At 41.1% G+C, this 17,714-nt stretch overlaps 1 protein-coding gene across 2 annotated transcripts in view; it reads left to right on the forward strand.

Moving 5' to 3' along the window:
• The first annotated feature begins 1,116 nt into the window (after positions 1–1,116).
• The window catches only part of LOC126194685 (uncharacterized), a 142,828-nt gene continuing 126,230 nt past the window's right edge, over positions 1,117–17,714 (forward strand). Inside the window, exons 1-2 of one of the 2 annotated variants that reach the window (XM_049932894.1) lie at positions 1,117–1,357; positions 1,442–1,484. In XM_049932894.1, the coding sequence (XP_049788851.1) occupies positions 1,229–1,357; positions 1,442–1,484 (172 nt within the window). In that variant the 5' untranslated portion in view covers positions 1,117–1,228. The remainder of the gene's footprint in view (positions 1,358–1,441; positions 1,485–17,714) is intronic. The other variant, XM_049932893.1, reaches the window with a different exon arrangement.

The following is a 17,714-nucleotide window of genomic DNA, read 5'->3' on the forward strand; positions in this document are numbered from 1 at the left end:
ACACCGTTATTTTTAAACAACGATACAGTTTCTGTGTCTGGCTCGAGATCGAATCTGGTCCGGTTATACGAGACAGGGACGGAATGAAACACCACTGTTTCGAAACAGTGAACCACAACCGTCCCGAAACACTGAAACAGTTCGACGTATCGATACACTGTGTCGAAACATAGAAACATTGGCCAAGTGTAGTAGCCAGGGTAGGTCATACTAAATTTTTGGGTGTACCTATAGATGAGAATCTTAGATGGAAAATTCATAATTTTGGATCTCTTAAAGCGACTAGGTTAAGCAAGTTTTGCAATCAGAATAATTGCTAATTTTGAGTATATAGAAATTATCAAGCTAACATATTTTGCATACTTTCGCTCTCTGATGTAATATGGAATAATATTTTGGGGTAACTCAAAACTTAGGCAAAATGTATTCACTCCTATAAAGAAAGTGATTAGAATAATATGTGGGTATAGTCGCACACCTTGCTGTCATCTGTTTAAAAGGTTTTGATTTCTTACAACAGCATCACAGTACATTCACTGAGTACCGTAATGAAATTTGTTTTCAATAACATGGACCAGTTTAGAAACAACAGTGACATTCGTGATTATAATACCAGAAGAAACAATGATTTACACTATTCTCTACTTAACCTGTCTTTGGCACAGAAAGGGGTAAAATATATTGTTTTAAAACTTTTCGATAAATGACCAGATGAAATAAAATGTCTGAAGACACAGTAAAAGCTTAAAAAATAAATTGAAATCATATCTCCTTCACAACTTCTTCTGTACCGCAGATGAATTCTTCAATAGGAATAAATAAATCTATATGTGTAATAAATTCATCTTGTGCCAATTAAGGGAATGGAATAGGTAATAAAAAATTTAAGCTTCCTTATACACTTGACACGTCCCACATCATAACGGATTCTGTGAGATTGATCAATGGAATGCGTAACTAACTAATTATTGATCCTGTTTCATCATTTGTATAAAATTCACTTGGGAAATGACTTGATGAGTACAACATATTCGTTTTGGTAACATGAACACATATTTTATGGTTAAATAACATGGCCAGTTTGGAATTTATATTTCAGTACACATCGTAATCGATGGGTCATAGAGTATATCATTCGGATGTCAGAGTTCCAACGTGAACTCGTGTGCTTCTGGCTCCCGCCAAGTTTGAGTAGCATACGAACTTACAAAGCTTAGAAGCTGTTAGGATGGAGTTGGTGGGTAAAGCGATTGATGTGGTGAAGGATAGTGGATACGTCTTGAAACAAGAACTGCCCACATATATTAAAGTATTTGGATTGGAAGAATCTGTTGGCTTGTTCGTTCATGGTCTTGAGGTATGAAAAACATAATTCAAAATACAACCCCAAGACTTTCTATTATTCAAGCGATCAGCTGATAAGACGCGAATGATTTTGCAGGTGAAATCTTCTCCGGATGTTTTGCAGGATAACTCCAGTGAATGTAAGTTTTGATATTTTACACGTTTATATTTGAATGCTAGATTTTTTAAAAATATTACTATTATTGATTACTGCCATCTGTAGCCACTGCTATGTTATTGTCCACTTAGGACTTGGATGCGTGCCTGGATTACTCTACAGTAATAATACGATGTCAGATGGACTTAATGTTAGTATTAATTTATCATTATTATTGCTGTTGTAATGGTTTCAAGTTAGGTAATAAAGTTCCGTCGCCAGAAAAGAATTCATACGCAGTGAACAGTAGATCCTTTAAATCGCTCAACATATTTTTCGTTAGGCGAACTCGTTCGCTTGTTCTGAATACTATTTGGTAGTGCAATAAAAGTTCCGTGTCCATTATTGGTAAGCTGTCATGGGTCTTGATTAGTTCATATCTTGGCCTATCTAGATTGACCTGATTTTGGGAACTGTTTATTCGCCCATTGGCCATTCAGCACAACAGTATCGCAAATGTCGGTTAAATACAGAAATAGCATATTCTTGTATAAAACCAAGGGCATTTGAATCACTGATGGCGGCTTGTAAGAAGCCATAAAAAAGCTCTACTTTCGAGCCTATTAAAATTTTGTTCTCTTACTAAATTACTGTAAAAAAGAATAAACATTATTTAAACAATAACACCTGACTAAACTGTTTTCTTTTCCCGTTTCCCTGAGAGCCAGGGGGTGGGGGTTCGGTGTGGCTACTGCGAACATTAGGCTTTAAGCAGACCAGCTTGTCTGCGTAGAGCCTCTGAGTTGTTTCAGTTGTTGATATTAATCACAGTGCTTCCCAAGACCCTTTATTAATATTTGTTGTATGTATTGGGTTTGCAGTTGTGTATTAAATGGTCAACAGTGAATACTAAAGTTGTTGTTCTTTCCTGAGAACATGCAGGTCTTTTGTATGGCTTAATGGCATCGTCTAGGATAAACTATGTGGGGTAAAATATTGTCCTGTTAAAAATTGCAAGTCGGGGTTACTAATAAATCAGGTATAATTAGATGTAGTGGAATTAGCGAAATGCAGTGGCAGAAATAGGACTCCCAGACAATGTTTATGGGGCTATAAATACAAAACCAAATAGGGTTAATGCAGTTGAAGCCTAATAATGAATAAGAAGGTGGGTAAGCTACTATGAACAAGATAGCAAAGATGTTATCGTAGCCAAGGCAGACATGAAGCAAACCTAAATCAATGTAGATGGTGAAAAGAGGAAACATTGTACGATAAAGTTAAGTCATTCAGGCAGTTAAGGGAGACAAACATTTGTGATTGGAGACTGCTGTTAAATAGTAGGATGATATGGACTGGGAGAAAGTAATGAGGGGCAGGCCCCTGGTAATATATTGAGGTCAACAGAACCTACCAGTAGTGGATGGCTGCTTTGTCCTGTAATTTATTGATGTAGACTTGTGTGCTGAAACAGTAAGAGATTTAACAGAACATTGACAATATTTTTGTATCTATATTATTTTTTGGAATGTTGTGGTGATAGTGGTATCGGTCAGGTTCAAAGATGACAGTTTGGTTTTGAGTTGACAAAGCCAAAGAATGTGAGTATGAAATCATAGTTGTCTATGACTTTGTGATTAGTAATGTAGACAAAGTCATAGGTTAAGTTGTAAGGTTGGTAGTTAGTCTGGCACAATGAACGGCTTCCGTTAATCACACTTTTGCACTGACCGTATTTTAACTAATGCAAACACTTGGTTTAAGAATTTTGGAAGAAGGCTCTGGGTTGGAAGTGACCTGGAGATTCTGGAAGGTTTCTCGTAGATTACTAAACAGTACACAGAATTTGAAACCGGACTGGAAAACATTTCCTTGACTCTGAGAAAAACTGAAGTAATTGCAGAAAGGCAGGAAATGGAGATGGCACCTGGGAATGAACAAGAGGTGGTTGGGAGTTTGAGAGAGACCATTAAACAATGACTGACAAAAAAAGGAGGAAGGAATACTGTAGGTAATTAATAGATAACTGTATCAGATGAAGTACTGAAATTAGCAGAGGATAAAAAAAGGGAAAAAGATGAGAACTAGTAGAAATCCTTGGAAAAATCAGGAGCCACTGAATTTAACTGACAAAAAGAGAAAATATAAAAAAAGGTGCAAATGATGTCTTGTGAGAGTGACAGGAAGTGCAAAATGGTTGAACAGACATGGTTAGAGGACAATTGAAAAGTTGTAGAAACATGGAAGACTGGGGGAAAGATAGATGCTGCCTACAGGAAAATTACAAAGACGCTTTGGAGAGTGGAGAAGTGACAGTATGAATATCAGTGGCTCAGCTTACAAGCCAGTATTAAGGAAAGAAGGAAAGGTGAGAGGTATATATAGAGGGCTATACAAGGGAGATATATTTGAAGACAGTATTCCAAAAATGGGGTAAGATGCACAGAAGTTGGACAAAAATATGAAAACTACATAATAAATCTACATCTATACTCTACAAAGCACTGTGAGGTGCATCACAAAGGGTTTATCCCATTTGAACCAGTTATTAGTGTTCTTTCCAGTTCCGTTCAGGTATGGAGTGTGGGCAGAATGATTGTGTGCCTCTGTGCACACAGTAATTCTAATCTTATCCTCACGATCCCTATGTGAATGATATGTAGGTGGTTGTAGTATGACCCTAGAGTAATCATTTAAAGCCGATTCTCGGAACTTTGTTAATAGACTTTGTCAGCATAGAGGCTTAGTCTGCCAGTTCAGATCCTTCAGTATCTTGGTGACACTCTCCCATGGACTAAACAAACTTCAGTATCCCCTGTTGTTCATATCTGGTATGGGTCCCACACACTTGAGCAATATTCTAGAAATGGTCACACGGGTGATTTGTAAGCAATCTCTTTTGCAGACAGATTGCACTTGGTGAGTATTCTACCAATAAACCGAAAGTCTACCACCTGCTTTACCCAAAACTGAACCTATGTGATCATTTCATTTCATATCCCTACAAATTGTTACATCCAGGTATTTGTACGAGTTGGCTGATTCCAACAGTACTCGTTGATATTATAGTCATAGGATACTACAGGCTTTTTTTCCATTCTGTGAAGTGCAGAATTTTACATTTCTTAACATTTAGAGCAAGTTGCCAGTCTCTCACCCACTTTGAAATTGTATCAAGATCTGACTGAATATTTATGCATCTCCTTTCAGAGAGTACTTCATTATAGACATCTGCAAAGAGCCTGATTTTACTATTAATATTGTCTGCAACTTCCCCCATGAACCATGGACCTTGCCGTTGGTGGGGAGGCTTGCGTGCCTCAGCGATACAGATGGCCGTACCGTAGGTGCAACCACAACGGAGGGGTATCTGTTGAGAGACCAGACAAACATGTGGTTCCAGAAGAGGGGCAGCAGGCTTTTCAGTAGTTGCAGGGGCAACAGTCTGGATGATTGACTGATCTGGCCTTATAACATAACCAAAACGGCCTTGCTGTGCTGGTACTGCGAACGGCTGAAAGCAAGGGGAAACTACAGCCGTAATTTTTCCCGAGGACATGCAGCTTTACTGTATGATTAAATGATGATGGCGTCCTCTTGGGTAAAATATTCCGGAGGTAAAATAGTCCCCCATTCAGATCTCCGGGCGGGGACTACTCAAGAGGACGTCGTTATCAGGAGAAAGAAAACTGGCATTCTACGGATCAGAGCGTGGAATGTCAGATCCCTTAACCGGGCAGGTAGGTTAGAAAAATTAAAAAAGGAAATGGATAGGTTAAAGTTAGATATAGTGGGAATTAGTGAAGTTCGGTGGCAGGAGGAACAAGACTTTTGGTCAGGTGAATACAGGGTTATAAATACAAAATCAAATAGGGGTAATGCAGGAGTAGGTTTAATAATGAATAAAAAAATAGGAGTGCGGGTTAGCTACTACAAACAGCATAGTGAACGCATTATTGTGGCCAAGATAGACACAAAGCCCATGCCTACTACAGTAGTACAAGTTTATATGCCAACTAGCTCTGCAGATGATGAAGAAATTGATGAAATGTATGACGAGATAAAAGAAATTATTCAGGTAGTGAAGGGAGACGAAAATTTAATAGTCATGGGTGACTGGAATTCGTCAGTAGGAAAAGGGAGAGAAGGAAACATACTAGGTGAATATGGATTGGGGGGAAGAAATGAAAGAGGAAGCCGCCTTGTAGAATTTTGCACAGAGCATAACCTAATCATAGCTAACACTTGGTTCAAGAATCATAAAAGAAGGTTGTATACATGGAAGAATCCTGGAGATACTAGAAGGTATCAGATAGATTATATAATGGTAAGACAGAGATTTAGGAACCAGGTTTTAAATTGTAAGACATTTCCAGGGGCAGATGTGGATTCTGACCACAATCTATTGGTTATGAACTGCAGATTGAAACTGAAGAAACTGCAAAAAGGTGGGAATTTAAGGAGATGGGACCTGGATAAACTGAAAGAACCAGAGGTTGTAGAGAGTTTCAGGGAGAGCATAAGGGAACAATTGACAGGAATGGGGGAAAGAAATACAGTAGAAGAAGAATGGGTAGCTCTGAGGGATGAAGTAGTGAAGGCAGCAGAGGATCAAGTAGGTAAAAATGCGAGGGCTAATAGAAATCCTTGGGTAACAGAAGAAATACTGAATTTAATTGATGAAAGGAGAAAATATAAAAATGCAGTAAATGAAGCAGGCAAAAGGGAATACAAACGTCTCAAAAATGAGATCGACAGAAAGTGCAAAATGGCTAAGCAGGGATGGCTAGAGGACAAATGTAAGGATGTAGAGGCTTGTCTCACTAGGGGTAAAATAGATACTACCTACAGGAAAATTAAAGAGATCTTTGGAGAGAAGAAAACCACTTGTATGAATATCAAGAGCTCAGATGGCAACCCAGTTCTAAGCAAAGAAGGGAAGGCAGAAAGGTGGAAGGAGTATATAGAGGGTTTATACAAGGACGATGTACTTGAGGACAATATTATGGAAATGGAAGAGGATGTAGATGAAGATGAAATGGGAGATAAGATACTGCGTGAAGAGTTTGACAGAGCACTGAAAGACCTGAGTCGAAACAAGGCCCCGGGAGTAGACAACATTCCATTAGAACTACTGATGGCCTTGGGAGAGCCAGTCATGACAAAACTCTACCATCTGGTGAGCAAGATGTATGAGACAGGCGAAATACCCACAGACTTCAAGAAGAATATAATAATTCCAATCCCAAAGAAAGCAGGTGTTGACAGATGTGAAAATTACCGAACTATCAGTTTAATAAATCACAGCTGCAAAATACTAACGCGAATTCTTTACAGACGAATGGAAAAACTGGTAGAAGCGGACCTCGGGGAAGATCAGTTTGGATTCCGTAGAAATGTTGGAACACGTGAGGCAATACTAACCTTACGACTTATCTTAGAAGAAAGATTAAGAAAAGGCAAACCTACGTTTCTAGCATTTGTAGACTTAGAGAAAGCTTTTGGCAACGTTAACTGGAATACTCTCTTTCAAATTCTGAAGGTGGCAGGGGTAAAATACAGGGAGCGAAAGGCTATTTACAATTTGTACAGAAACCAGATGGCAGTTATAAGAGTCGAGGGGCATGAAAGGGAAGCAGTGGTTGGGAAAGGAGTGAGACAGGGTTGTAGCCTCTCCCCGATGTTATTCAATCTGTATATTGAGCAAGCAGTAAAGGAAACAAAAGAAAAATTCGGAGTAGGTATTAAAATTCATGGAGAAGAAGTAAAAACTTTGAGGTTCGCCGATGACATTGTAATTCTGTCAGAGACAGCAAAGGACTTGGAAGAGCAGTTGAACGGAATGGACAGTGTCTTGAAAGGAGGATATAAGATGAACATCAACAAAAGCAAAACGTGGATAATGGAATGTAGTCAAATTAAATCCAGTGATGCTGAGGGGATTAGATTAGGAAATGAGACACTTAAAGTAGTAAAGGAGTTTTGCTATTTAGGGAGTAAAATAACTGATGATGGTCGAAGTAGAGAGGATATAAAATGTAGACTGGCAATGGCAAGGAAATTGTTTCTGAAGAAGAGAAATTTGTTAACATCGAGTATAGATTTAAGTGTCAGGAAGTCGTTTCTGAAAGTATTTGTTTGGAGTGTAGCCATGTATGGAAGTGAAACATGGACGATAACCAGTTTGGACAAGAAGAGAATAGAAGCTTTCGAAATGTGGTGCTACAGAAGAACGCTGAAGATAAGGTGGGTAGATCACGTAACTAATGAGGAGGTATTGAATAGGATTGGGGAGAAGAGAAGTTTGTGGCACAACTTGACTAGAAGAAGGGATCGGTTGGTAGGACATGTTTTGAGGCATCAAGGGATCACAAATTTAGCATTGGAGGGCAGCGTGGAGGGTAAAAATCGTAGAGGGAGACCAAGAGATCAATACACTAAGCAGATTCAGAAGGATGTAGGTTGCAGTAGGTACTGGGAGATGAAGAAGCTTGCACAGGATAGAGTAGCATGGAGAGCTGCATCAAACCAGACTCAGGACTGAAGACCACAACAACAACAACAACATTGTCTGCAAGGTCATAAATAAACAAAACAAACAGCAAGGGTCCCAGCACACTTCCTTGGGGCACACCCAAAGTTACTTCTGCATCTGGCAGTGACGCTCTATCCAAGGTACATGCTGTGTCCTCCCTATCAAAAAGTCCTCAATTCAGTCACAAATTTCACTTGCTGCCCAATATGATCATACTTTTGACAATAAATGTAGGCGCAGTACGGAGTCAAATGCTTTTCAGAAATGAGGAAATACTCCATCTATCTGGTTGCATTGATCCAAAGCTTTCAGTATGTAGCGTGAGAAAAGTGCAAGTTAGGTTTTACGTGATCAATGTTTTTGAAAGGCATGCTGACTGGCGCAGAGGAGGTCATTCTGTTCAAGATACTCATTATGTATGACCTTAGAATATGTTCTAAGATTCCATAACAAATCGATGTTGAGAATACAGGACGGTAATTTGTGGATCACTTCTACTACCCTTCTTGTAGACAGGTGTGACCTGTCCCTTTTTCCAAGAACTGGGCACAGTTTTTGTTAGTGGGCTCTGTGATAGATTAGTTAGAAAAAGGGGTAACTGAGCTGCAAATTCAGGCTCCATCGGGCCCTGGAGTTTTGTTCAGTTTCAGCTGTTTCTCAGCACCACTGACACTAATACTTGTTTCATTCTGCTTGTCAGTGGTACTAGGATTAAATTGGGGCAATTCTCCTGGGTTTTCCTTCGTAAAGGAACATTTGAATATTGGGTTAAGCATTTCAGCTTTTGCTTTGATACCCTCAATTTCCATTCCTGTCTCATTTGATAGGGACTGGACACTAACTTTGGTGACACTACCAGCCTTTATATATGACCAGAATTTCTTTGGGTTCTGTGAAAAATCCCTTGATAATATTCTGCTGCGGTAGTCATTGAAGGCTTCACGCATTACTCTCTTCGCAGCCAAACATGTTTCATTCAGTATGTCACAATCTATAGCCCTACACTTAGCTTTACATCTATTATGCAGTGATCTCTTTTTCTTTAGAAGTTTCTTTACAGTGATTGTATACCACGCGTGAACATAACTGCAGATGCTGGCTAAGCTTGCAGTTTCTGTGGTTGTACAGGGTGGTGCACAAAATGTGTTACCATTTTGTTTTTGAATATTAACTTTATTGTCAATACAATCTGAAAGGAACATATACTACAATGAAGAGCCGTCCATGGAGATTTGTTCTAACACAGCACATGCTCAATATGTCCACCATTTCATTTCCTAACTTCCTTCAAACGGACACTGAAGTTAGTGATTACCCTATGGCTCATGTCGTCCGTAATTTCACTGCAAGCTTTAAGAATAAGTTTCCTGAGCTCCATTAAATCACGTGGACATTACGGGGATATTTTTTCCTTTAGTTACCCCCAAAGAAAAAAGTCACATGGATTGAGGTCTGGACTATTGGGGGCCACTTTTGTCCATCATTGAAGTGACCTGGAAACCTGAGTGAAGTGATCCGCATGTAGAAATGCTCGTGTAAAAACTCCAACACAGTGTTTGCAGTATGTGGCCTTGCTCCATCTTGCATGAACCACTACGTGTTGACGGGCAAGGCAGTAGCAAGAAGCTGTGTAATGAAGCTATTGCGAAGCATGCTCAAATAACGCTCGCTGGTCAGTTTCTTCAAAGAAAAAGGGTCCAATAAGTCCATGACTGGAAATTGCTGCCCATGCTGTAATCCTCGGAGCATTATGTTGTCGTTCATGAAGCACTTGTGTGTTTTCAATGGCCCAAAAGTATACATTTTGTTTGTTAACCACACCATCTAAATGAAAATGCGCCTCGTCTGAAAACCAAACATTGCTGAGAGTTTCTTCCCTATCCTCCGCCCATTGAGCAAACAGTAGTCTCTGCTACTTGTGTTCTTCAGTGAGCTTCTGTGCGCAGGTCATCTTGTATGGGTTCATATGGAGCTAACTTTTAAGAATGCGTTGAACGGAGCGTCTGGATATTCCCAGTTGCACTGCTGCCTTTCTACACGATTTCCCGGGACTTCTCTGTACAGCAACTCGTACCGCTTCAATATTCTCCGGCAAACAAACAGGCTTAGGCCGAGGTCGCTTCGCTTCCAATACTGTTCCTTCCTGTACAAATTCATCGTACAACCTGTGGATGGTCTTCTTGCAAGGGACCCATCATATGTTAAACTGTTGTCGAAAACGTCTCTGAGTCACAACAAGGCTTTTCGTTTCATGAAAAAGTAACACAATTGCCGATCGTTGCTGTGTCGTCAGTCTTCCATTGTCAGCCGTTGCTGCATACTAGTCTCCGAGCGGCAGTATCGTGAATTACACGTCATTTCGAAACTCATTTGTTTTTCCAAGCTCTGCTGGTACTGCTGTAGAGATCCCAGCAGGATATCTAATGTGAGTCGTAAATTGTGAAAGAAACAATTGGTAACACATTTTGTGTGCCACCCTGTATTTGACTGTGAGTTCCACTTGTGCAATTTCCTCACTACTTTGCAAGTGTCTGTCATAGTGAGAACAGTATTCTCCGTGATTGCGAGTGCATTAGGTCAGAGCTAAGTGAATTTGAACATGGGCAAATTGCTGGTGCCCGCTTGGTGGAATGTAAGCAAATAGTGTTTGGTGTTTTAAGAGGCACCGTATCGAAAATTCATGCCACATACAGGGAAAGCAGAAAAACATCATCCATAAGAAACAATGTGAATGGAAGTGTGTGTTGAGCGATCGTGATGGATGGTTGTTGAAGAGGACAGGCAAAAAATAAGAGGATGACACCTGCAAAAGTCACTGTAGAACTGAATGTCCCACTTGGGAATTCTGTCAGCGCCAAAACACAAAGGGACCACCAGAAGAATGGAACTGCAGGGTGAGCTTGAATTCCAAATCACTGATGCAAATGCCAATAACAGGAAAACATGGTGCCAAAGTCATAAAAGCTGGACTGCGGAGCGATGGAAGAAAGTCTTTTGGTCTGATGAGTCTTGTTTCAGACTGTTTCCAACTTCTGGTTGAATTTACGTCCAAAGAACGAAATATTGCAGGGGTTTGGTGATGACTTGGGCAGCAATATCTTGGTATTCCATGAGACCTATGGCTACTATGTAAGTTCGCAGTACTGCCATGGGATAGTTGGCCGTTTGGTATAATTCACGTCCAGTCCACGCTACAGTGTTTGTTCACCAGTGGTGATACTGTGTTCAAAGACAAGACTCCTGTTCACACAGTTGACATTGTCCAGGGCTGCTTTTTTTAATATGAGGATCAACTGTCATATCATGATATTATTGAGCCTTTGTGATCTACTTTGGTGAGAAGGGTACTTGATCCCTATCCACCTCCGTCATCGTTACCTGGACTTGCCACTATTTTGCAAGAAGATTACTTTAAGATTCTCTTGGAGACCATGGAGGAACTGTATTTATCTAATTCAGAGATGGCCAGAAGCTGTTTTCAATGCCAGCAGGTTTCCTACACCCTATTAGGCACAGGAATATGATGTGTTTTTGGTGTTTCCATATTGTTTACTCCAACTCTTGTAGATGAACATGAGTTTGGAGATAAGATACTTAGAGAATAATTTAACAACAAAAATAATAAATTATTAGTAATGTAATGTAAATGAACAGATAAAAAAATGTACTCACCAAGCAGCGGCAGGGAAACACACACAGACTAAAGGATTTAACTTTCACAAGCTTTTGGAGCCAGTGGCTCCTTCTTCTGATGGGAGAGTTGAACGAGAAGGAAGAGGGTTTAGGGAAAGGGATACAATTTTGAAAACTCACCCTGGACCCCCATATCAGGGGAGACTTACCGCACAGGATGAATTAGTCTTTCCTTCTCATCCCCGTCTGCTAAATCTCCCCTGACTTGGGGTTCTGGGTGATTTTTATAGACTGTACCCTTTTTACTAAAACTCTCCAGTCCTTTTCCTTCACCCCTTTTCCTTCCTGTTCAACTCTTCTGCCAGAAGAAGGAGCCACTGGCTCCGAAAGCTTTTGAAAGTTAAATCCTTTTTGTGTGTGTGTGTGTGTGTGTGTGTGTGTGTGTGTGTGTGTGTGTTCCCCCGACGCTGCTTGAAGTTGAAAAAAGACCCCTGGAGTAGATGACATCCCTCGAAATTGTTGTAATCCTTGTAAGAAGCAGCCGTAACAAAATGTATGATATTGAAAGATGACAGACCGACAAAATACCCTCAGTCTCACAAGAAAAAATGTGATAATTCCAATTTTAGGAAAGGCAAGTGCTGATTGATGTTAATATCACAAAACTATCAGTTTAATAATTCACGTTTGTGAAATACTGACACAAATTATTTACAGATGAATGGAATAACTGGAAGAGGCAGACCTTGGGGATGATCAGTTTGGATGCTGGGCAAATTTAGGAACACATGAAGCAACGCTGACCCTATGATGTATCTTCGAAGATTGGTTTACGTACTTTCATAGCATTTGTAGATTTAGAGAGAGCTTTTGAAAATGTTGACTGGGGAACACTCTTTGAAGTTCTGAAGATATCAGGGATAAAATAAAGGGAGCAATAGGTTATCTACAGCTTGTATAGAAATCAGGGTGCAGTAATGAGTTGAAGGACATGAAAGGTAAGCAGCATTTCAGAAAGGAGTGAAAGAGGATTGCAACTCTCTGATGTTATACAGTCCCCTTGTATGTTGAGCAATTTGTGAAGGAAAGTAAAGAGAGTTTTGGGAAATGCATTAAAATTTGGAGAGCAGAAATAAAAACCTTAAGGTTTGCTGGTGAGACGGCAGTTGTCAGGACAACAAAGAATTTGAAAGAGCAGTTGAACAGAATGGGTAGCATTTTGAAAAGAGCTTTTAACCCCAGAATGACACCCTGGGCAGTTTTGAAAATTTTTTTTGTTTCCTCGGCCAGAGGCAGTGTGGAAGTCGGGGCAAGCAAGTACACAATATTGAAATTGGAATGACAACCCAGAAAAACAGTCAATACTGCATGCAGTGTGAGCACGCCACAAAGCCAATTGCCACACACTGCCCAAGTTGGAGGACCAAGGTGCCGAAGCAGCAGAGCAACCTTGTGGAGAAGGGAGTATAATGTCATTCTGTTGACCAAGCACAGTGATGTAACAGTGACTAAGCTTTCAGCACATAGTCACTGCAGAAATAAGTGAACTGTAAACCTAAAGAGTGGAGTTGCGGTGTAGAGTGCTGACGGGTTGAGAAAACTGGAACACATTCGGTCATTCTTGCCATGTGATATCATCATTAGTGTAGACTGAAACTTACAAATACCAGCTTAGTTCTCATTTGCAGCTAACCAGTCCCAGGGTGGGACCTATGACACTCTGTCTGCAGCTCGCTTAGATAATAATGATTGATGGTACAACTGCCAGCTTGGGCTGAAGCTGTTTGCTGCCGTCGGTTACTACCACCTTGCTTCTGCCTTCATTGATCAGGATTTATCTCTCTCCTACAACCAGATCTCCTGGGGGCTTAGCAGATGGTACATGGTGAGCTGCTGAAGTATCATTAATCTGGAGAAGTGCAGTAGCTTCTGCCTTCCAACCTGTCTCTGTGAGCTGACGTTGGCACCACTGGCCATTACCTCACTGAGAGACCATGATGTACTGCTTTGTGACTAAGGCCACGTCCTGCAGAGCTGATGGTTGCCTTTATGGGATGCAGTCTGTTGTGTGAAAAAAGAGCACCATGCTAACCTGCTGGCCACCAGAGGCAGCACAGGCAACACCGATTGACCTGCAGCTAGCTGACTAATGTTGTGGGAGCATTGAGTATGCACCTCCCTTGCCGCGGCAGCCAATGCTACAAGATGTGCTGGTATCAGCACATATTGGTGAGGCTGGCTCACTTCGGCTCAGCCAGCTACTGGAAACTGTGAAGCAAGATCATTGTGTATCTGTGAATTATAATCTTTTCCGGTAACAATATATCATTAGTGCCTTGAGGGGTTCGACAGATCACCATCACTCTCCATTCTATTCCATACTGGCAACATAGAGGTGACAACTCCAGCCCTTTATATTTGGTAACAGCAATTGGTCACCAGCCTAGACATGTCTGTTGGGTACCACAGCAGCACATTTATGGCATCAGCAGCCAACGTTGTCTGTCTGGCTCATTGTTGAACTGATCGGCAAATTTTGCAATTTGCCACTGTGTGGTTTGTTGAGTGCCCATATTTGTTGGCCTTTTTATGTTTTGTTTGTTTACGGGCACGGTGGTGCATTGTGATTATCATGTAAATTCAAAAGTGTCATTTGTTAAACCATAGGAACCTACGGACCTGTCTTGGTTCCATGGCAGTTTTAAGGAAGTTTGCTTTTGACCAGTGTGTTGCCCGTATTGTAATTTGACTGGACACAAATTGCTGTGTATGTAGGCTGTATATAGCACATGTAGATGTTTTGGCCATAAGACACAGCAGTGCACAGAATCATGTTGGGCCATGATATGTTTCAAGAATTAACATTGTTTCTTGCTTGTGCATTGTTGGTAAAGTTTACTCATTTTTTTCTTGTATAACAGCAGATGGAGGTTACATGAATGCCAAAAACGTGCAGTGATTTGCGCGAGATAGTTGAATCCTTGAAAGAGCAGATAGCTTCATTACTGGGAATTGCAGCAGAACAGGAGTTGAATGATACATTATTAACAAAAATGTGGCTAAATTACAGTTAGTGGGTGATGCAGAGAAATATTATGTACCAAGAGACTCTTAGTAAGGCACAAACATTTTATGAGTTGGCCAATTGACTTGTCTGCATTATCGCAAGTGTGAGAGCATGAGGTTCTTTAGGGAGAAACTCAATGGGTTGTTGTGATAAGTCAGTGGAAAAAAAAAATGGAAATGAGCGTATGGCATCGTTTGCCAGGAGGCCCCATTTGGGGAAGTTCGGCTGCCAAGTGCAAGTCTTATTTCATTTGACGCCACATTGGGCTACGTGCGCGCCGGTGATGGGGATGAAATGATAACATAACACCCAGTCCACGAGTGGAGAAAATCTCCAACCCGGCCGGGGATCGAACCCAGGCCTGCTTGCATCGGAGGCAAGCATGTTTCCACTGAGCTAAGCAGGCGAACAAGTCTGTGGAGTCCTTCTCTGACAGGATTAGGAAAGTTAACACACAGATCTATTAGCTCACATGGAATTCAGAGGCTGACAGTCATCTTGTAAAAAGTGGAAAATAGGGCCTTAGATGTGTTTGAGGGGTATTTACATTGACATATAAAAAACTGTGAGGATAGAAAATCCAAGTAGTTTGTCCACTGCTGTTAAGGATCACCACACGCCTGCAGGAAATAGATATTGCTCCATGGAGACAGAATGACCATAGTGTTATCTCTTCTGAGGTAAAGCATTGAAGATGTGAGCATATGGGACAACATCAAGAACATTGCCACCAGCTAGAATGATATGGGTATGGAGAAGTAGGACAAAAGACACATAACTGCCAAAGCAAAAGATGAGATAAACAGCATTGGGGTAAGTGTTCATTAAAGGCAAAAGAGGGTGTCTCAACTGTCAGATGGTATGCCAAGTAAAACAAAGTACTGCACAAATGTGTGCTGAGGTGGAATGCTGCTTGCTTGCATAGTAAACAGTGGACACGGGTGCTAAAGTGTCAGCCGTATGTCTGAACCTCTTAGGTAGAAAAGAGACAGATGTCTCTATAATGTAGGTTATGTGAGGTATTTGAGAATGACGTGATGTTCCTAGGGGACACTATGGCTCAGCTTTAGCATTGGAACTAAAAGTTTTCATAAATTTTTTTAATTCTGGCTGGAGCCAGAGTCTCGGTTAATTTTTGTGAATGATGGTGCCGTATATGACTGTAACATTTTTTATGTTATTGTTATACATCCAGATTTCAGCCTTAGGCCATTTTCAAGTATAAAAATTTGTATGTCAAAAGGACTTGTATTCCTTCTTTGTCTTCTATGTGTTTTGACATATAAACAAGTTTTTGTATTGGAAAATGGCCGAAGGCTAAAATCTGGATCACATAATAATATAATAAAAATTATTGCAGTCAATTGGTGGCAAAATAAAGAAAAGTTTTGGGAAGCCTATAGAAGTGTTGCTACATGTTGGTGAAGGGTACTGTGCGATCCTTGGAATTGACTTTCTTGATAAACATCATGCAAAAATTGACCTTTTGCAATATACAATTGAACTCGATGGGATGTTGTTTCCACTGCGGGAAATGACTGCAAGCAAAACAATGCCGCAAGGTTCACCAATCATTCAGTTGGTACCAAATGAACTGAGAACATGTATGCTAATGATAAGTTCATATGATAGCATACAGCAAGATACAGTGAAGCTAGTTTCGTTAGTGTTGGCACAAACATACCAAGGGAAGTAGTGTTTGTTGTTGAGCCACTGGAAAGCAAAAAGGAACTGAGTAAGTCGCATTGTTTTGTGCACAGTAGCAAATTACGCATCAGGTAGATTGATGGAGATTTTATGGTTCCTATTAGCCTTGATAATTTTGACATGGATGAGGCAAGCCTTCCAGAGGGTTTACTGATTGGCAGATATAGATGTGCTAGAATAGGAAGATATAGTTATGTCAAGTGAGGACATTTGCCGCAAGCAAACCATCAGTGAATCTGCTGAATCTGCGTTACATGAGAAAGTGAAGCACTTGCAAGGAAATAACAGAAAATCAATGGAAGCCTTTTACTGCAATTTTATTTAATTTGAAAAAATCAAACAATGGAAAATCCAGGATGGAATGTAACAATATTATGAGAAGGAAAGTTGCCACTCACTGTAAAGCTGAGATGCTGAGTCTCCGATAAGCCCAACGAAAAGATTTTCACACTTAAATCTTTTCGGCCAGTGGCCTTTGTCAACAATAGACACACATACGTACACACCCTCACATGAATGCAAGTCACACACATGACTGCAGTCTTAGGCAAATGAAACGACACTGCGAGCTGCAGTGCCAATGCATGATGGGAGTGGTGACTGGCTGGGGGAAAGGAGGAGGCTGAGGCGGGGAGGGAGAGGGATAGTACGGCGGGGATGGCGGACAGTGAAGTGCTGCAGGTTGGTGGCAGGCGGAGGGGGGGGGGGGGTTATTCCGCCATCCGCTGAATCTACGCAATATACTTGTTTCTTATCCAACCTCTGCTCCCAATCACTTACCTCATGGTTCATACCCCTGTGATAGACCTAGACGAAAGACCTGTCCCATACATCCTCCCATCACCTCCTACTCCATTCTGGTCACTAACATCACCATCTCATCAAAGGCAGGGCTACCTGTGCAACCAATCTACAAGCGAAGCTGCAACAGCTGTGCTGCATTCTATGTAGGCATGACAACCAACAAGCTGTCTGTCCACATGAATGGCCACAGACTAACTATGGCCAGGAAACAAGTGGACCACCCTGTTGCTGAATACACTCCCAAACATAATAGCCTTCATATTGATGACTACTTCACAGCTTGTGCCATGTGGATCTTTCCCACCAACACCAGCTTTTTTGAATTGTGTAGGTGGGAACTTTCCCTGCAGTACATCCTACATTCCCATAACCCTCCAGGCCTCAACCTTCGTTAGTCGCTGTCCTCACCCATCCAGCTCCTTCCCTGCTCCCACTCCAGCCACCCCCACCGTACTATCCCTCTCCTCCCCACCCCACCCCACCCCACCCCACCCCACCCCACCCCAGCCTCCTCCTTCCCCCACCCA

Source organism: Schistocerca nitens, chromosome 7 (assembly GCF_023898315.1).
Source record: "Schistocerca nitens isolate TAMUIC-IGC-003100 chromosome 7, iqSchNite1.1, whole genome shotgun sequence".
NCBI classification, from domain to species: domain Eukaryota; kingdom Metazoa; phylum Arthropoda; class Insecta; order Orthoptera; family Acrididae; genus Schistocerca; species Schistocerca nitens.